The 18,541-nt window shown below is 38.8% G+C and overlaps 1 protein-coding gene across 3 annotated transcripts in view; it reads right to left on the bottom strand.

The window, feature by feature from the left end:
• TUBGCP4 (tubulin gamma complex component 4) overlaps positions 1 to 18,506 on the bottom strand; it is a 45,709-nt gene extending 27,203 nt beyond the window's left edge. For all 3 annotated transcript variants that reach the window (XR_010022992.1, XM_063091748.1, XM_063091749.1), the window contains exons 1-9: positions 18,317 to 18,506; positions 13,094 to 13,222; positions 11,084 to 11,206; positions 10,737 to 10,790; positions 10,234 to 10,290; positions 8,381 to 8,460; positions 3,437 to 3,638; positions 1,075 to 1,240; positions 707 to 831 (exon numbers count right to left, since the gene is read on the bottom strand). Coding sequence is in view for 2 of the 3 variants with exons in the window: in XM_063091748.1 (XP_062947818.1) it covers positions 707 to 831; positions 1,075 to 1,240; positions 3,437 to 3,638; positions 8,381 to 8,460; positions 10,234 to 10,290; positions 10,737 to 10,790; positions 11,084 to 11,206; positions 13,094 to 13,222; positions 18,317 to 18,394 (1,014 nt within the window). In the remaining variant the exon portion in view is untranslated. The remainder of the gene's footprint in view (positions 1 to 706; positions 832 to 1,074; positions 1,241 to 3,436; positions 3,639 to 8,380; positions 8,461 to 10,233; positions 10,291 to 10,736; positions 10,791 to 11,083; positions 11,207 to 13,093; positions 13,223 to 18,316) is intronic.
• Between the last annotated feature and the right edge of the window lie 35 nt (positions 18,507 to 18,541).

Genomic DNA, 18,541 nt, shown 5'->3' on the forward strand with positions numbered 1-18,541 from the left:
TGAAAACCACTAACACAGTTAACAACAGTTGATTAACTAAAGGTCTCATTTCACATTATCACATATCTATGAGCCAAATGTTATTATATGCCACAAAACATAGGCCCATTTGAAAGATTATTGGTCACAATTTGAGTTGACAGCTGAAGTACAATTCAAATTTAAGAACACTGAACTCTAAGAGTTAGTAGACCCGGTCTTGATCTCACCTTTGATATGTACTGCAACACCACACAAGTTAGCTTTCCAACTAGTTTTTTCATTTGCAAGAATGGGAAAATAACATTCATTCTGCTTTCCTTATAAAATTATTGTGTACATAAATGAGAGTGTATGTTATAAAATCACTCTAAAATATAAGTAAGGAATTCAATTTTTCACAATCATTTGGTTCCTTGGAGTTACTGACAACTATATAGACAGACCCAAAACGCTGGCTGTCAGAAATAAAACCAAACCTTCCCTTTATTCAACTCACTCACTCACTCACTCACACCTGTCAGATGTGAAAAGACTACGGCAGTTCTCCCTCTGTTATTAAAAATAGAGAAACTGCTTTTACTTTCTACTTCTTGCCCTTCAACTCTCTCAAACAATTCTCTCCAAGCTCAGCTCAAACCACATCAAGAAGAAACAAAAGTCAAGTACTCCATTTCTGGAAACGAATCCATTTTCTTCCTTAAAAAATCTAAGATGAAACACAAACCTCAGCCACAGTACTACGAATACGATCCACCACCTGCTCAAAATCCACCAGGCTGAAGAGCGGCTGCTGCTTGAGACGATGCAGCTCTGCAGCAAATATGTCCTCCTGGTTTTTCAAAATGGATCCTGCAAAACAGGAAGGCACTGTTAAAAGAAGACAGAGAACACCTAGGACAGCCAAGGTTTCCCTGAGAGGGTTAATCTCTGTCAGGCAGCAGCTTCTCGGGCAAAATATGTCATGATTGTGCTGCAATCTTAGTACATGAATATTACCAGCCACTGAGTCTAACCAGGTATACTTGGGGGCTACAAAATATTAAGTAAGAAGAGCCTTTGAGGATGTGGTACATTGGGCAAGCAGATTCCTACCTTTTCTAGTCAGGTTCACATTTTGATTCTCAAACATCTGGACAGATTCTCCAACAAACAGGATTTTTTCAGCAACCCTCACTGGAATGTAGGATGGCAAAATTTCCACCCGGAGGGAAAACTGCTTTAGAGATGGTGCCAGCATGTTCTCTTCCTCAATCAGGCGCTAGTCAAAGAAATAATCCGTACCAAAGATGAAGTAAGAAGAAAAGGAAAACAAGAAAATATCCAGTAACTCTTTCAATCCATGATTTATATTTATATTCCTAGAAGCAGGGATTTTAAACCTGAAGTTGTACAACTCTTAAAGCACCAGTGTTGGAGGGATGTATTTCATTTCCAGGCAGCAGTGTGGCATGGCTGAAGTAACAGTGGTTTTTCTTTCTTTTTTTTTTTCAAAAAAGATGACCGGTAAGGGGATCTCAACCCTTGGCTTGGTGTTGTCAGCACCACGCTCAGCCAGTGAGCCAACCGGCCATCCCTATATAAGATCCAAACCCATGGCCTTGGTGTTATCAGCACCACACTCCACTGAGTGAGCCACAGGCCGGCCTTAATAGTGGTTTTTCTAACACTGCGATTTTAGTCTGCACTCTGCCTTTACCACTGTGTAAAAATTTGGTCAGTCGATCATGTTCCTTACTTGTACAATCAAAGAGTTGATCTTTATTTTGTTCAGGTCTTGCATACATTTCTGCTCTGCTGGTGTTCCTCAGGGCACTATCCCAGACCCTCTTTTCCTCTTCTACATACTCTTCTTAGACAATTACATCTTCTTCTGTAGCTTTACTGATCATCATAACAGATAGTTTTAATCTTTTTATGTCACATGTCTCTCTGCAATTATGAAAGCTATTGACTGTCCAGACAGCTCAGACGTTTTTAATCTAGGGTCCACGGGTGGCTTTAGGAGGTTCTGTGAAGTATTATATGTCTGTACGTTTGTCTGGATGGCAAGTTCTCATGAGTCCCAGACTCAGCCCACTGGACATTTCCCACAAGTTCCTCATACTCAACATGCCTAAACTTAGCCCATCATCTTTCCCCCAGTACCAGCAATACACACTCCCCATTATCACTACTCGCCTTGCTGCTGAAGGCAGGAACTTGGGTATCATCCTTGATTCTTCCCTCCTGACCCATATTCCACCAATCACTAAGGCCTATTGATCCCACCTCCTAAACATCTCTCACACCTCTTCACTATTCTCCACATTCACTGTTACCACCCTTGGTTTAGGGCACTATTATTTTTCACCTAAGTATCTCCAACACTTTCTTAACTGGTCTACCTGCATCTAACCTTGATTTTTTTAAAAAATGATTCCTCACACAGCATCCAGCATCTAAACATGGAGTCATCAACAGATAGCCCAGAAGTTCTTAAAATGGAGTCAATGGATGGCTTTAGTAGGTTCTGTCATAGTTTGATCATGTTACTCTCTTACCTAAAATTCTCCAATGGCCCCCAGCACTTTTCAAGTTCAAGTCCAAATTTCTTCCCATTGTTTACAAGGGCCGTCATGATCTAGCCTCTGCTTAACTCAACAGCTTTATTGATTGCCACTTCCTCCTCTGCCACCATCTCTTACTTATTATACTTTGGCCTTTACTTGACCATTTCAATTGAATTACTAATGGCTCCCCAAATGAGCCATGTCCTTCATGGCCCCTGTACCTTTACATACTTCATTCTCTCTGCCTGGACATTTCTTAACTTCTCCTCTCAAACTCCACTGAAAAGTTTTCTCTAGTTACTCCAAGACCCTACCCCAAGACCATGTTCCAAACACACACTTTTCAGAGCACTTAGTACACTGTAATGTTTACTTTCTACATCTTCCACTGAACTATAAGCTCCTTAAGGACAGGGACTACTACATTATATTTGTCTACATAGTTGTGACACCTAGAATAGTGCTTGGCACATATTAGGCATTCAATGAAATGTTGTAACAGGATAAATGAATGAATGGATGGCCAGATGAATGAATAAATATGTACAACATATGACTTTGAGGAGTGTCATCTAAACTCCAAACTGCATTTAAAAGCTATAGGTTCTCTGGTAGTCTAGTGAGTGGTTAAAGAAAAAAAAAAGCTATAGGGTACCTACCACTTGTAGAGACAAGACTTAACCTCTTAAATGCATATATTAAGAAAAGGGGAAACAAATCATGCAAACATATTTTCTATTTTGGGGCCTCATATTAGTTAAGATAAAGCCAAATGTTTACATCTAAAGAATTTATGGAAGGTGCACAGGCTATTATAAGCTGAGAAGGGATCACCAAAAATCATGTAACTGTAGATTTTTCAGACTCCTGATGGGAGAATGCTAGGCTTCTTGCTGTGCTCTCACCAAGTCCTGGAGTTCTCTCAGTTGTTTTCCTGTCAGTCCCCCAATGCCCAGATCCTCCTCATCCTCTTCTGGCTGGGCACTGACATTGCCAGAAGATGGACCCTGTTTGATAAAGAACTCTTCATGCTGGTCCAAGAGGAGTCCATGTAGCATCCAGGCTGAGAGCTGTTTATACATGACCCCATGACAAACAGCCAGGATTCTGAGTAGAGAGGAAGTAAAGAGGCTTATAAGTCCACTTAGAGAATACTAAACCCCACAAATACCACAGAGGTCATGCTTTAAACTGCTATATAGAAACATTCTAAACACAGGCCTGTGTTTATCTACAACTCCAATGACATTGCATGGGGCAACCCATTCCAGCTGAGGAGCTGCAGAATAACCAAGTGTCTCTCCTGGGTTGTGGGGGCCCAACCACCATCCCAGCAACCTTGCCCAGAGTGGCCCATTTCAGCTGAGGAGCTTCAGAGAGCCCAAACATCTCTCTTGGTGGCAAGAGAGCCACCCACAACCACAGAAAGATTGACCAGAGTGGCATACCCCAGCTGAGGAGCTGCAAAGCAACCTAGTGTTCTTCTTGGGGGTGCAGAGTTCTACCTCAAACCGCAATGACCTCACCCAGAATGGCCCACTCCAATGCTGGTGATGCAGAGCAACTCAGTGTCTCTCTTGAGGGTCTGCACACAACCCTGGCAACCTCACTTAGAGCAGCCCACTTTAATGGTGAAGCTGCACAGTGCCCCAGAGTCTCTCTTGGGGGCACAGGGTCCCATATACAACCCCAGAGTCCTCATCCAGAGTGGCCCACTCCAACTGAGCAGCTGCAGAGCACCCTAGCATCTCTCTTGGGGGTACAGAGTCACACCCACAGCCCCAGTGACTTTGCCCAGAGTTGATCACTACAGCTGAAGAGCTGCTGAGCACCTCATTGTCTCCCTCAAAGTCCAAGGTCCTAAACTTGACCCCAACAATCCTACCCAGGGTTGCCCACTCCAGCTGGGGAGCAGCTGAGCACCCCAACACTTCTCCCAAGAGCTCAAGACCTTATACATGACCCCTGCAACCCAGCCCAATGTTGCCCACTCCAGCAAGGAGCTGCTGAGCACTCCAGTGCCTGGGCCACAGAGGCACTCACAGACAACTCTGACATTGAATATGCTCCAAAAAATCAAATAGACTCTATACTATTGTGCTCATCCAGAACAAAACCTAAGATACCCTATCCAACTGCCACTATAGATCACATCTACAGGAAACAGTTTCTCCCTTCAACAGCTACTACAGAGTATTAAAAGAAGTGATTGTTCAACCAAATGCACAGACATCAATGTAAGGATCCAAGAAACATGAAAAAACAAGGAACCATGACACCCCCAAAGGAATACTATAATTTTTCAGTACCAGACCCCCAAGAAAAGGAAATCTATGAAATGCTTGAAAAAGAATTCCAAATAATAACCTTAAAGAAACTCAATGAGATGCAAGAAAATACAGATAGACAACACAATAAAATAAGAAAAACAATTCAGGATCTGAAGGAGAAATTCAGCAAAGAGACAGATGTTATGAAAAAGAACCAAGCAGAAATCTTGGAACTGAAGAATTCAATGAAAACAAACAAACAACAAACAACCCCCCACCCCACAACTGAGAGCTTAAGCAAGAAGCTAGAGGAATCTGAAGAAAGAATTTCTGAACTTGAAGACATGTGTTTCAAAACAACCCAGTTGGCCAAAAAAAAAAAAAAAAAAAGAATTTTTAAAAAATGAAGAAAGCCTACAAGATCTATGGAACAACTTTAAGCATATAAATATCTGTATTATGATTGTTCCAGAAGGGAAAGAGAAAAGAAAAGGCATCAAAAATTCATTTAATGAAATAATAGCTGAAAAATTTCCAAATATTGTGAGAGATACAGACTTCCAGATCCAAGAGGCTCAAAGATCCCCAAACAGATTTAACCCCAAAAGGTCATCTCTAAGACACATTGTAGGCAAACTGTCAAAACCTGAAGACAGGGCTGGCTGGTTAGCTCGGTTACAGCACAGCCTTTTAACATCAAGGTCATGGGTTCAAAGCCCTGTACCAGCAAGCCACCAAAAAAAAGAAAAAGAAAAAAAAAAAAGTTGACAGAATTCTAAAAACAGCAAAAGGAAAGCATCAAGTCAACTATAAAGGAATCCACATCAGACTTACAGCAGATTTCTCAGCAGAAACCTTACAGGACAGGAGAACATGGGATGATATATTCAAAGCACTGAAAGAAAAAAACTGCCATCCAATAATGCTATAGCCAGCACAGCTAACCTTTAGGAATGATGGAGAAATAGTGTCTTTCCCAGACAAATAAAAATTGTGGGAATTCACTACCACAAGACTGGCCGTGTTAGAAATCCTTAAGAGAGTCCTACATCTGGAAGCAAAAGAATTATAACTATCATCATGATAACACGTGAAAGAATAAAACTCACTGGTAGAACAGATACGCAAATGAGAAATAGCAAGAAATTATATCTTGTCATTACCAAAAAACATCAAGTGGCAGAGACAAACAAAAGAGAATGAAAAGAACAAAAGATATATAAAACAACCATAAAAAATTAATAAAATGTCAGGTAAGGTAATACCTTTCAATAACAACTTTGACTGTAAATGGATTAAATTCCACATTAAAAGATATAGACTGGCTGAATGGATTAAGAAACAAGACCCAACTCTATGTTGCCTTCAAGAAACTCACTTCACATCTAAAGACACACAGAGACTAATAGTATAGGGATGGAGAAAGATATTCCATGCAAATGGAAACCAAAAATGAGCAGGAGTAGCTATACTTTTATCACATAAAACAGACTTTAAACCAAAAACTATAATAAGAGACAAAGGACATTATATAATGATAAAAGGATTAATTCAACAAGAAGATATAACAATTGTAAATATATATGCGCCCAACATTAGATCATGCAGATATATAAAGAAAATATTATTGGATCTAAAGAGAGAGATGGACCCCAAAACAATGGTAGTTGGGGACCTCGAGATCCCTCTTTCAGCACTGCAAAGATAATCTGATGAAAAAAATCAACAAAGAAATATTGGATTTTTTTTTTTTGGTGGCTGGCTGATATGGTGATCTGAACCCATGACCTTGGTATTATAAGCCTGAACAAACCTTGGATTTAAACTGCACTATAGAACAAATGGACTTGACAGACATTTACAGAACATCCATCCAACAACTGCAGAATACACATTCTTCTTATCAGCACATGGATCACTCTCCAGGATAGACCACATTAGCCACAAATCAAGTCTCAACAAATTTTTAAAAATTGAAATCATATCAAATATCTTTTCAGACCACAATAGAATAAAACTAGGAATCAGTAAAAAGTGAAACTATGGAAACTGTAAAAATACATGGAAATCAAACAACATGCTCCTGGACAACCAATGGGTCAAAGATGAAATTAAGTAGGATATCAAAAATTTCCTTGAAACAAATGAAAATAGAAGCATACCATACCAAAACCTATGGGATACAGCAAAAGTAGTACTAAGAGGGAATTTATTGCAATAAGTGCTTACATCAAAAAAGTAGAAATTTTCTTGGAATCACATAGGGAGAGAAGATTCAATATGTGAATGCCAGATATACATGAAAAAGTATTATCCAATAAAATGCAGAAACTAAAACAAAATTCAGAAAGGTTGTTGGGGAATAGGATATTCAGATGGTTTCAAAGGATCACCTACCAACTAACATATTAATTACAAAGGGGAAAAGGTACTTCTACAATGGAGAGATTCTGATGGAAAACACCTAAACCAAGTGATCAAAATTCACAACAGCAGAAATGGAATAAATATACTTTCTGTGCTATAATGAAGTGGGAAATAATATTACCTGTGTAGTATTCTTGCCAAAAATGTTTAACCTGAATCTAATTATGAGTAGGTGGCCTGTAAAATTTGGTCCCTGCATTTTTATAACATATGTGTATATATCATATGTACATAAAATTTAAAATTCTATGCATAAAATTATAATAGAGAATTAAGCCCCTAAAACATGTTCTGGAAAATTTCCTGCTCTTTTGAGGGTTTACTTGTGCGGTGGTCATAGTAGAGATTAAGAGTTGTGAAGATTAAGAGTGTGCCACACTCTTTTTTAAAAATTAGAAGAGGGAAATGGGAAGATCAAACAGGCAATCTTTGATCATACTCCACATATATTTTTCATGGTTGTAATCATAAGACAAATATAATTTTGTATGATTTTTCAATAAGTATTATATAAAATATTTTTATACGCTGTTATGGTATGTATAATTTTAGTGGCTTTATAGTCTATCAACTGAACGTATGTTTATTTAGCTTTTTTTCTATTGCTGCTAATTTTCTAATTTCCTGATATAATAGACAACATTGCAATGAATATGTCTGTATATATGGTTACTTTCTTCTTTTAAATAATTTTCCATATCATCCAGCTGCAAATAATAATAATAATAATAAAAATAATTTTGTTAGGATAAAATTCCTAAGAGTGGCATTATGGGATTATAAAGTAAAAACATTTTCAAGGACCTTGATGTGAAAATACCAGCTACTCAAATATATATGTTTAAACATAGCAAGCAATATCTGGCACATGTAATGGAAATCCTATAAGGTTAATGGGATCCAAAAATTAAAAAGGACTGCCTCAAGGTCATCTAGGCAGCTAAGTCCTGGCTTTGATACTCAACACTTTATAAGCCTCTCCTTGCAATGCCTGAGCCATCATAAAGATTATTTAGGCTTCTCTGCTTTTTCTACTCCAGTCATAACTTTCTCAAGAGGAAAACCTGAAATGACCTGAAAACAAAACATGAAAGTCAAGTAACTTGAGCACCCACCTCCACTGCCAATCTCCCCAAGTAAGCCACAACTTACTTTTCCAGTGCACTTCGAACAGGAGGCAACCCCCCACAGCTATGTTTATAGACCATTTCCAGGATTTGACAACCATGAATCTGTAGAAAATACAGCTTTGTCAATTTTCATGCAACATAAACTCATATTCTATATTGAACCAAAAAAATAAATAAAAGAAAAAATAAAAAGCCCTCCTGTGATTCTAATGCACAGTGAAGTTTGAGAACCACTGCACTAAAGAAACCAGAATCATTTAGAATTAGAACTCCAAAGCCAAGGAAAGCTCTTTATTTCAGGCTAAGGACCAATTCAGACTACTTATAAGGTATATGTTTTCCCCCAAATCCACTGCCTCTGTGTCCTTCAGGCTCTTTTTTTTTAAAAAAAAAACCACTGTGAGGTACAATTTACATACCATAAAATTCACCTGTTTTAAGTGTACTATTCAAACATTTTAAATGAATTGATGGCACCATCACGATAATCCAGTTTAATAACATTTCATCACTCCAAAAAGATGCCTTGTGCCTGTTTGAAATCAATCCCTGTTCTCACCTCCAGCCCATGCTCCTGACTACCTTATTTTTGTTTAACTCTTAGAGCTTTGGCACACTTTCCTCTACCACCATCTGGCAGGAAGGAAGGTTCACACAGCTGCAGTCCCTCTATTTGTTTTCCACTCTCCTATAGCCAATGGAAGCCAAAAGTCAACTGAGATATGCTGGTAGGTAGGGCACCCTTATGCCAATAACACTAACTACACTTACCTAAAAGTTCCCCTCCCATTTTGGAATATAATTTAATATAGTGGTTACAAGCATAGTCTTTGGCGTCAGATAGACCTGGGTTTATATCCCAGCTCTACCATTTACTACCATCTGTGTGAGCCTGAGCACATTCCTTAACCTACTTAACCCTTTAGAGGATTGAATGTGATAATATATGTGAAGCACTTAGCACAGTGCCTCGTAGAGAGCAAGTGCACAATAATAAAAGCTGGATGCTATAATTTGATGAGGGCAATTGGCTTTAAAGGGCCAAAGAGCACCTTCCTACTGGCTTGGCTGGCACAGCATGAATGTAGCAGAGCACTGAAGTTTCGATACTTACACAGCAAAAAATGAAGTAGCAATGTGGCAAATCAACAGGTTAACTAGTTATGTTAATCAAGGTGAATACCCCTAGTAGCTAAGGCACAAATTTAAAAGCTTAAAAACATGGAGACTTGAGCTTAAACATGTTTAATCCATTTGTCCACTCGGTCCAATTATAGGCCAATTCAACAGGACAGCAGATTCTTCTTCTAATGTAAAATCTCAAAGCACTTTATTCCTCAGAGTTATTAACGCTGCCCAGAAAAGACATTCTTTTGACACTGAGGATCCTAACTTTTCAATGCATATGATAAAAACCCTGTGACAAAAATAGGCATATTTAACTGATAAATATCTGGGTTTCATCCACTGATCTCATAATTCTCAGAAAACTGCCGGCACCCTAACCATAAACCTATTACCTTCTTTCCTTCTAAGGATTAACTTTCTGCTCTTCAAGATCCATACCCAACAGTTCTAAACCATTAGTACAGATTGTTCTCACCTCCAAACATCCATGGCATTTTTTTCTTACCCTGGCAACATTCTTAGGTACATCTATTAACATTTCCTCTGCCTTCTGGACCAGGAGGTGCTTAAGGACAGGGTCATATCTTATTTTTGCATTCCTGACACTTAGTATGATACTCAAGCAGATATTGTTGAATGAAAGAACTAATTAGTAAAAACTAAGGCCTTCAAAAAAGAATGTAAGGCAAAATTAATTACTAGTATTTCCTTGGTGCTTAGAGCAAAAGGAAAAAGGAAAGTTCTCACCTTTTGACTTTTAATTTGTTCAACTACAACCATCACAGAGGGGAAAAGGAGCTGGAACTGCAAAGTAGAGAATAATTAGGAGGATATGTAATGGAATGCAAAAAAAAAAATCAACTCAGGTAATGCTTTTGTTTCTAAATATTTCAACTTAAGACAAAATGGAAGTACCACAGAACAACCAAGACCCAGTATCCTAAGGCAATTTGGTGTGGGGTTTGGCTGAAGTCAGGATGAGGATGGCAGATAGAAGCAGTTTGCATTTCTGAGGCTGGCAATTGTTAGTATTGATGTCAATATAGAGCATTAATATTAGACACCAAGTTTTAAGTAAATTTGTAACTCTTGAAACAGTTCTGATCTAGTAAAAGCATACAAAATACATAAAACATAAAACGTGTGCTCTGAATCCAGAAGGAAAAAAGTTCTTAAAAATAATGTTGTAAATTAGATTATTCAGGCAATATCAAAAGATTCCAAGATATTTCGTTATTTGGGCAGCATACCTGATCTAAGGAGTAATTGACATGTGATATGGAGAGATGGGGGTCAGCCAGGAACTGCAAGAAAAAATATTGTGGTTAGGGCTCCACACAAAATATCTCCAATCTATTTGAGCTATGAAAACTAGAAGAGAATCTGAGAATGCGCTTAGTGTTGGCTCTGGAATACAGAGAACTGGTAATTTATTCTAATTTTCAGATAATAAACAAACCAAAGCCAGTGCTCCTGTAAAGTCAGGAACCTCTGCCATGATCTATAGCCACTTTACTCACCACTTGGGTAATCACAGAGAACACTGTACCCTCCAGCTGGGCCAGAGGTATTGTTTCCTATGTCTCCTCTTTCTCACCTCTTGTTCCAAATCAAGCAGTGCCTGGCGATAAGGCTGTAAAACTGAATCCAGCCCTGTGCAGAAGGCCCTCAGGTAGATTCCATGTAACCCACCTTGACCCTGCTGAGATGGATGGTGATCCTGAAATCAAAGTAAGAAAAGTCAACTCAGCTCAGGCCCTGAAACCTGAGGAAGACAATATCCTTTATTAATGGTATTGTTTTTTCTTAATAACTCCATATCAAAGCAGTGCTTCAGTGAGAGGAAAACCTGACTGAGGATAAAGATTTTGAGTTCTGACCTTTAAAAATTTGATAATATTTTAATTTTCCAGGGAGGCCCAGATGTTACAAACAACCAAGTAGTAATGTATACTGTCAATGGAGATTTCTCTACAACTCAATTCTGACTTTACTATTCTCAGCTTAAAATCCTTTGGTGAGGGCCGGCCCGTGGCTCACTCGGGAGAGTGCGGTGCTGATAACACCAAGGCCCCGGGTTCGGATCCTTTAAAAAAAAAAAAAAAAAATCCTTTGGTGGCTTCCCACTGTCCTAGAATAATATCTGAAGTCCTATACATGGCACATAATGATTTCTGCATTCTGGCCCTTACCCATTTCTCCACAATTATCTTTCACTGCTTCCAACTTCACATCCTCATTTCCAAATTACCTACAGTTCACCAGATGTGTCTTGCTTCTCTCTCACCCCTGTGAAGTTGGACTGATACTCTGCTTATAATGGTGCACCTTATCTTTGTGACAAACTACTCTTCTTGCAGGACCAAACTCAAGTACCTCTTCTCTGCAAAGCCCCTTCTAACTCTCCCTAGGGAATTAACAGCTCCACTTTGTTGCTTTTATAACATCTCTACTTAGTGCTTGAACTGTTTTTTTGTTTATATGTCTCCTTCACTAGACCAAGAGCTTCACGAAGTCAGGGACCACATTTTATTCATCTTTGTGTATCAGCTCCTAGCACAGTTCTTTGGACAGAGGGGCTAATATTTACTAACTAAACAAAATGACCCCATACTCCTTCTAATGTCCCTTCTCCTGCCTGGCGTGGCAATTCATCAAGAACATGAATCTGACAGCCAAATGGGGAGTTGAGAGACTCTCATCAAGAAGTAATAAACAAATACAACTTGTCTTTCAGGACACTTAAACGTTTTTTGTAGGAGCTTCTCATGTAGTTTTATATGAAGAATTGCAGTTAACAGTTGACTAGAGGCTACTATGACTAGCCTCCTTGGCTATGCGCTGATTAGGTGATCAGACTCCAGTGGTGGTAAACACGATAGCAGAATTCAGAAACAAATGTGGTAGGAAGCTTGGGCTTAGGGGTTATAAAGCATAGTGTAGCCAGAGGATGCTGCAAAGGATACTAGTAGTTCCTAAAGATAAATCTTCATAGCTATAAAAAGAACAGCATGATCTTAGGGTAAAACATACACCAGACTGGCTTATAGCCAGCCAATTTTATTTTGATCTTGTGTCATTCCAGAGACTCAAATATCTCCATTTATCACAAAATGAAAGAAGAAATGAGTATGTTTTTTACTTTAAAAAAAAAAAAAAAAAAAAAAAGGGCCGGCCCGTGGCTCACTTGGGAGAGTGTGGTGCTCATAACACCAAGGCCAAGGGTTCGGATCCCTATATAAGGATGGCTGGTTAGCTCACTTGGGAGAGTGTGGTGCTGACAATACCAAGTCAAGGGTTAAGATCCCCTTACCAGTCACCTTTTTAAAAAAAAAAAAAAGTAGATACTACAGTTATCTTTAGAACTTGGAAACATAGGAATTCACATATCATATAAGATAAAATCCACATGGTAACATGAACATAGGACAGTCTTTTTTCTTTTAAGTGTTATATACAAAAAACAGACCTTGTTTTCCCTTGAGTATTTCCAGTGATGAGAAATTCATAACTTATTTCCCCCGAATAATCCAGACCAATGACTCAATGAAAGCTTGACTAGCTCCTGCCCACTAGAGGTGCACATTCCCCTGAGCACAGGTCCCACCTGTTGCTGCACATGGCCTGTGTACTGTTCAATGAACTCAGTAAAGCGAATGTAGTCTGTGCCAAGCCGGCAGAGTCGATTCAGGACGCTGGTCTCACTGGGGTGGAGAAATGGGAAGTCCTGTGACACCTGCAGGAAGAGGGACAATGCCTAAATCACTGATGCCTGCTAGTCACTCCTCCATGTTCTCTGAGGCACTTCAAATGCTTCATACTATTTACCTTTTCCCTTCTCAAGATGCCTACTTCAGGGTGGTGAGTTCTGGATAACAAAGGTACTTCCAAACTACTGCAAAGGTGTTGTTCTCCAACCCCACCCAATTATTTGCTTCTTGTAATAGGTAACACATGGTAAAGAATTCAAACAGTACAAAATGTTATACATTAAAAATAAGTCAATCTCTCCAGAGGCAGCCACTATTACCTGTTTCTCATGCAATCTTCGAGGATATCCTATAAAGATATGGGATTGGACCTGTTACAACAAGGTGTCTTAAGCAATATTGCTCAAATGGAGGTCTGCAGATTCTGGGGGTTTCTCAGACATATTCTTAGGATTTACAAATTCTGTATAGAATTTGAAATTTTATTTTTACTCCAATAAAAATCTAAAATTAATATAAGCATACTACAATCTGTAAAAGCATCTTATAACTGGCCATTAAAATTCAGTGTCCATATTTGCATTTGTATTTTTAATTTAAATGAAGATAGCCTAATATGCTATATAAAGGTTTCACAGCAGTTCAAGTAGAAAAAAGTAGTGAGATAATATATTCATACAACCAACTTTTAAAAAAATTTTGGTAAAATATACATAACATAAAATCTACCATTTTAACCTTTTCACGTGTACAGTTTAGTGGCAGTAAGGACATTCACATTGTTCTGCAAACATCACCACCACCAATCTCAACAACTTTTTTGTTTTCCGCAACTGAAACTCATACCCATTAAACACTAACTTTCCATTCTCCCCTCCCCCCAGCTTCTGGCAACCACCATTCTACTTTCTGTCTATATGAATTTGACTACTCTAGCTATGAGATATAAGTGGTATTATACATTTGCCCTTTTGTGACTGGGCTATTTCACTTAGCATGATGTCCTCAAGGTTCATCTATTTCATAGCATGTGTCAGAATTTCCTTCCTAAGGCTGAATATTCAATTGTGTGTATATTCCACATTTTGTTTATACACTCATCCACTGATAGACACTTGAGTTGCTTCTACCTTTTGGCTATTGTGAATAATGCTCTATGAACATGGCTGTAAAAATATCTGCTGAGTCCCTGCTTTCACGTCTTTCGGGTTTGTACCTGGAAGAGGAATTGCTGGATCATATGGTAATTCTACATTTGATTTTTTGAGGAACTACCCTACTGTTTTCTGAGTGGCTGCACTGCTTTACATTTCCACCAGCAATAAACAAGGATACTAATTTCTCCACAACCTTGCCAACACTTGTTATTTTTTTATTTTTAATAATAACTATCCATATGAATTTGAAACAGTGTTTCATTGTGGTTTTGATTTATATTTCTCTAATGATTAGCAATATTGAGCGTATTTTCATGTACTTATTGGCCATTTGTACATCTTTGGAGAATTGACCAGCTTTTAATGAACACCTACTATATCCCAGGCACTGTATTAACATTCTGTGATGAAAGAGTGAACAAAATCATACATAGTTACCACTCCAGAGGAACTTAGCATATTACATATTCATATTGAGCATTATATTTTGTGGATGCTATCTTTATGTGACAGTATATGTGGTAGTAAATAGGCAAAGAAGAATTTTTGTTACTGAGCCCACAGTAATGTGATTAGAAATCCATTTAATGTACATTTTAATGACATAATGCTAATCATATCTTCAAATTAATAATTTATGATATAGCGCGACACAGTGCTTAAGAATCTGGTTTTGGAGACAAGACTGCCTGAGTTTGAATCTCTGACTTGCTTCTTACTTGCTTGAAAGTTTAAGCACATTACTATATGTCTCTGTGCCTAAGTTTTCAAACCTATAGACTGGACATAATAATTATAAACATTAAATAAGTTTATACATATAAAACACACGTGCCAAGCACACAAGAACATATAAGCATTTTAAAATTATTAACAAGATATAACTTTTAAAGAAGTACATATAACATAAGTATGCATGCGGTATGTAAAAAGAAAATGTAAGGTATTACATAAAAAAAAGAAAGCAAATGAACATGTCTGTACCTTGTAAGTGGAATGTAGATATAATATAGGTGGGATTCAGGATTTTTATAATAAGAACTAAGGTCTGTAACAATGCCTTTCAGATAGTAAGCATTCAATAAATGTTGAACAAATGGGAAAAAAAATCATTAACAAGATAGCTCTACCCAGTCATCAAGTGATACCCCCATTAAAATTGGCATTTGAGCACTTCTTTCTTTCTTTTTTTTTTGGTGGCTGGCCGGTGCAGGGATTCAAACACTTTACCTTGAAGTTACAACACTGCACTATAACCCACTGAGCTAACCAGCCAGTCCTTGAGCATTTTTTGTTGGCAGAGTTTTAGAAAAGTTCAAGACTTAATTACTCTGAATCAGCAAACAATACCCTGAAGTTACTGATATCATGTTGTACAACATACTTATATGAACAGGCATTCTATACATAAGAGTTACTTAAGTCAAAATAGAAAATATAGAGCCAGATCTGTGCCTATGTTATTCTGTTAAACTCAGTGTTGCCAATTTAATTTCAGCAAAACAATATTATATGTCGCATAAGATATGTGGTTCTCAATTGGGGGCAATTTTGCCGTCCAAGGAACATCTGACAATTTCTGGAGACATTTTTGGTTGTCAGAACTGGGGGAATGGTACTGGTATCTAGTGGGTAGAGGCCACAGAAGCTTCTAAACATCCTACAAGGCACAGGACAGCACCCCACAACAAAGAATTACCAGTCCAAAATGTTAATAGTGCCAAAATTAAGAAACCCTGCATTAGAGTAATGTTAATTTGAATTTATTGATTTGATTTTGTTTACATTTAATTTGCAAAAATTTGGTAGTTGTCTGAGAGCAATATGCTTGAGTTTATACCTAGCTTCATATGTATACATATTCGATATTACAATAAAAATAATTTTCATCAATACTGAGCATTCATGACAATTCTTCCCTTTGTCCAAATACGAAAAACACTGCAGAAAGTATGCAATAATTGTTGTCATTATCCTTTCTTCCACAAATACCTGAACACCTACTACGTGGCAGAAACTGTGCTAGGTGCTTTGGGTGCATGAATGAAGACCACTGTGGTTTTTGTCCCCACAGGCAATCTATGTGGGAGAAAGACTATTATAAACAGGTAACAAAAATAATAATTACAAATTGTGATAAGTCCTGTAAGGGAAATAAACAAGCTGCTGTGATAGAGCATAATGGCATAGAAGGATACTTAACTTAAGGATGGGGGTAGAGAAAGTTTTTCTGAGGAAATGACTTTAAAGCTGAGACCTACTGATGAAAATGAGGAAAAAATCTGATTGAGACTTTTTTTATAAGCAAGATGAACTACTTGTGGCTCTCCCCCCAGATATGTTACTTATACTGTTATCTCTTTTTACTTCAGACAGTCAAGCACCCACAAATACTTCCTGAACACTTTCCTCCTATATAGCCTGGCACTGTGCTAAGTTCTGGGGAAGAGAGGAACACCAACTCAGTCTTTGAAGACCTACACTGAAAAGTAACTATTCGAACTTCACTATCCAAATTTTCACCTCACTTTTTTTTCAAAAAGCTCACTTAAACTCCCAAACCCCAAATACACCTTCATAAATAATAATAAGAGGAATCTATTTGATTTATAGGTTTTATAGACTAAGAATGTAATTTTTCTGGTCTTCCACAGCCTATATTGCCAATTATCCAAGAACAGGCATGACTTAGTGATCGGACACACCTAGATTCCAATCTTGCCACTACCAGGACTAGCCAGCTAAAGTTCTCTGAGCGTCAGTTTGCTCATTTGCACACTGGGGCTGTATTGTCCGTTTCTATATAACAAAATACTTGCAACTCGGTAATTTATAAAGAAAAAATAATTTCTTGCATACAGTTTCGTTGGCTGGGAAATGCGAAGTCCAGGGAACACATCTAGTGAGGGTCTTGGTGGTAGCGACAGTTATCCAGAGGTCTCACATGGCAAAAAATGGTGGAGCAGAGAGTGAAATAGCTCCTAATCCACTTCCTTTTAAAGCCCTCAGAACCACGCCCATGACCACCATTTTCAATCAATTCACTACAGCACTGTCCTATAATCTAATCACCTTTTCAAGGCCCCACCTTGCAATTACTATAATAGGATTTCCCACCCTCGACAGTTACAGCAGGGATTAAGTTTAGGGGGGATGTTCAACCCAAGGCAGGGGCTAACAATACCTAAGTTATTAAGTTATTGAGAGCATTAGATAACATTACTGGAAGCAGAAGTAGATAAGAGCAGTTAAGATAACTGGAGTGCGACAGACCTCGGTTCAAAACTAATATCCACTAATAACTAGTTATGTGACCCCAGGAGTTATTTAACATTCTGAGCTAAGGTTAATCTGTAAAACGGACATAGGGTGGTTATGAGGATTAAATGAGATACCGCATATGCGCAAAATATAGCACACAGCCCTTCCTCCTCATACATTCCTGGTTACACGAAGGCCCCCTATCAAGTTCTCCACCTATTGCAGAAATTTCTTGGGAAAGGAGTAATGAAGGAACCACACCACAGGCTCTCGAATTCACTTCGTCATAGCACAAAATTTGCTGAGCGCTTATTGTGTGTTAAACGCGGTGTATCTGGCCCAACCTTCAAAACTCAGTTTGAAACAGAATGCTAGCATGAAAATAAATAGGAGGAAGTGCTGTCTTCACTTTTAAGTCGTTCCCCAGCAACTCTAGTCCAGACAACTAAACCTTAGGCCCTGTCCCCGGCCCCCAACCCTCCCAAGACGGGGTCATTCAAGATCTGCCCTCTGTTTCCCAGCCTAGGCCCAGCCCGCTCAAGCTATTTACATCACCCGTAGGCACTCCAGTCACCTGCCCAGGGACACTCCCCTAGCCCCTGCAAGCCCCGTCCCCTAGGTCCTTCAGACTCCTCCCCAGGCGCAGGCTCGGGTCCACCGATTCTGCGCTCCCTACTTCCCACGTCCTGAGTCAGGCAGTACCTGCAGGCCACAACGCTTGTTCCAGGTGAAAATGGATCCTGGGTACCCGCTCAGAGCCAAGAGCAGTTCGTGGATCATGCCCACGGCGGACCTCGAGTCCCCAGCGCCCCTCCTCTAGCGCCCCTCCAGGCGACCACGGGGGCGAGCGTCTCCCCTTGGACACACGCACAGGCCACTGGGTCGGGTTGTTAGTCCTGAATCAACCCGCCGAGACCTTTGAGGGAG

Source organism: Cynocephalus volans, chromosome 3 (assembly GCF_027409185.1).
Source record: "Cynocephalus volans isolate mCynVol1 chromosome 3, mCynVol1.pri, whole genome shotgun sequence".
Taxonomy (NCBI): domain Eukaryota; kingdom Metazoa; phylum Chordata; class Mammalia; order Dermoptera; family Cynocephalidae; genus Cynocephalus; species Cynocephalus volans.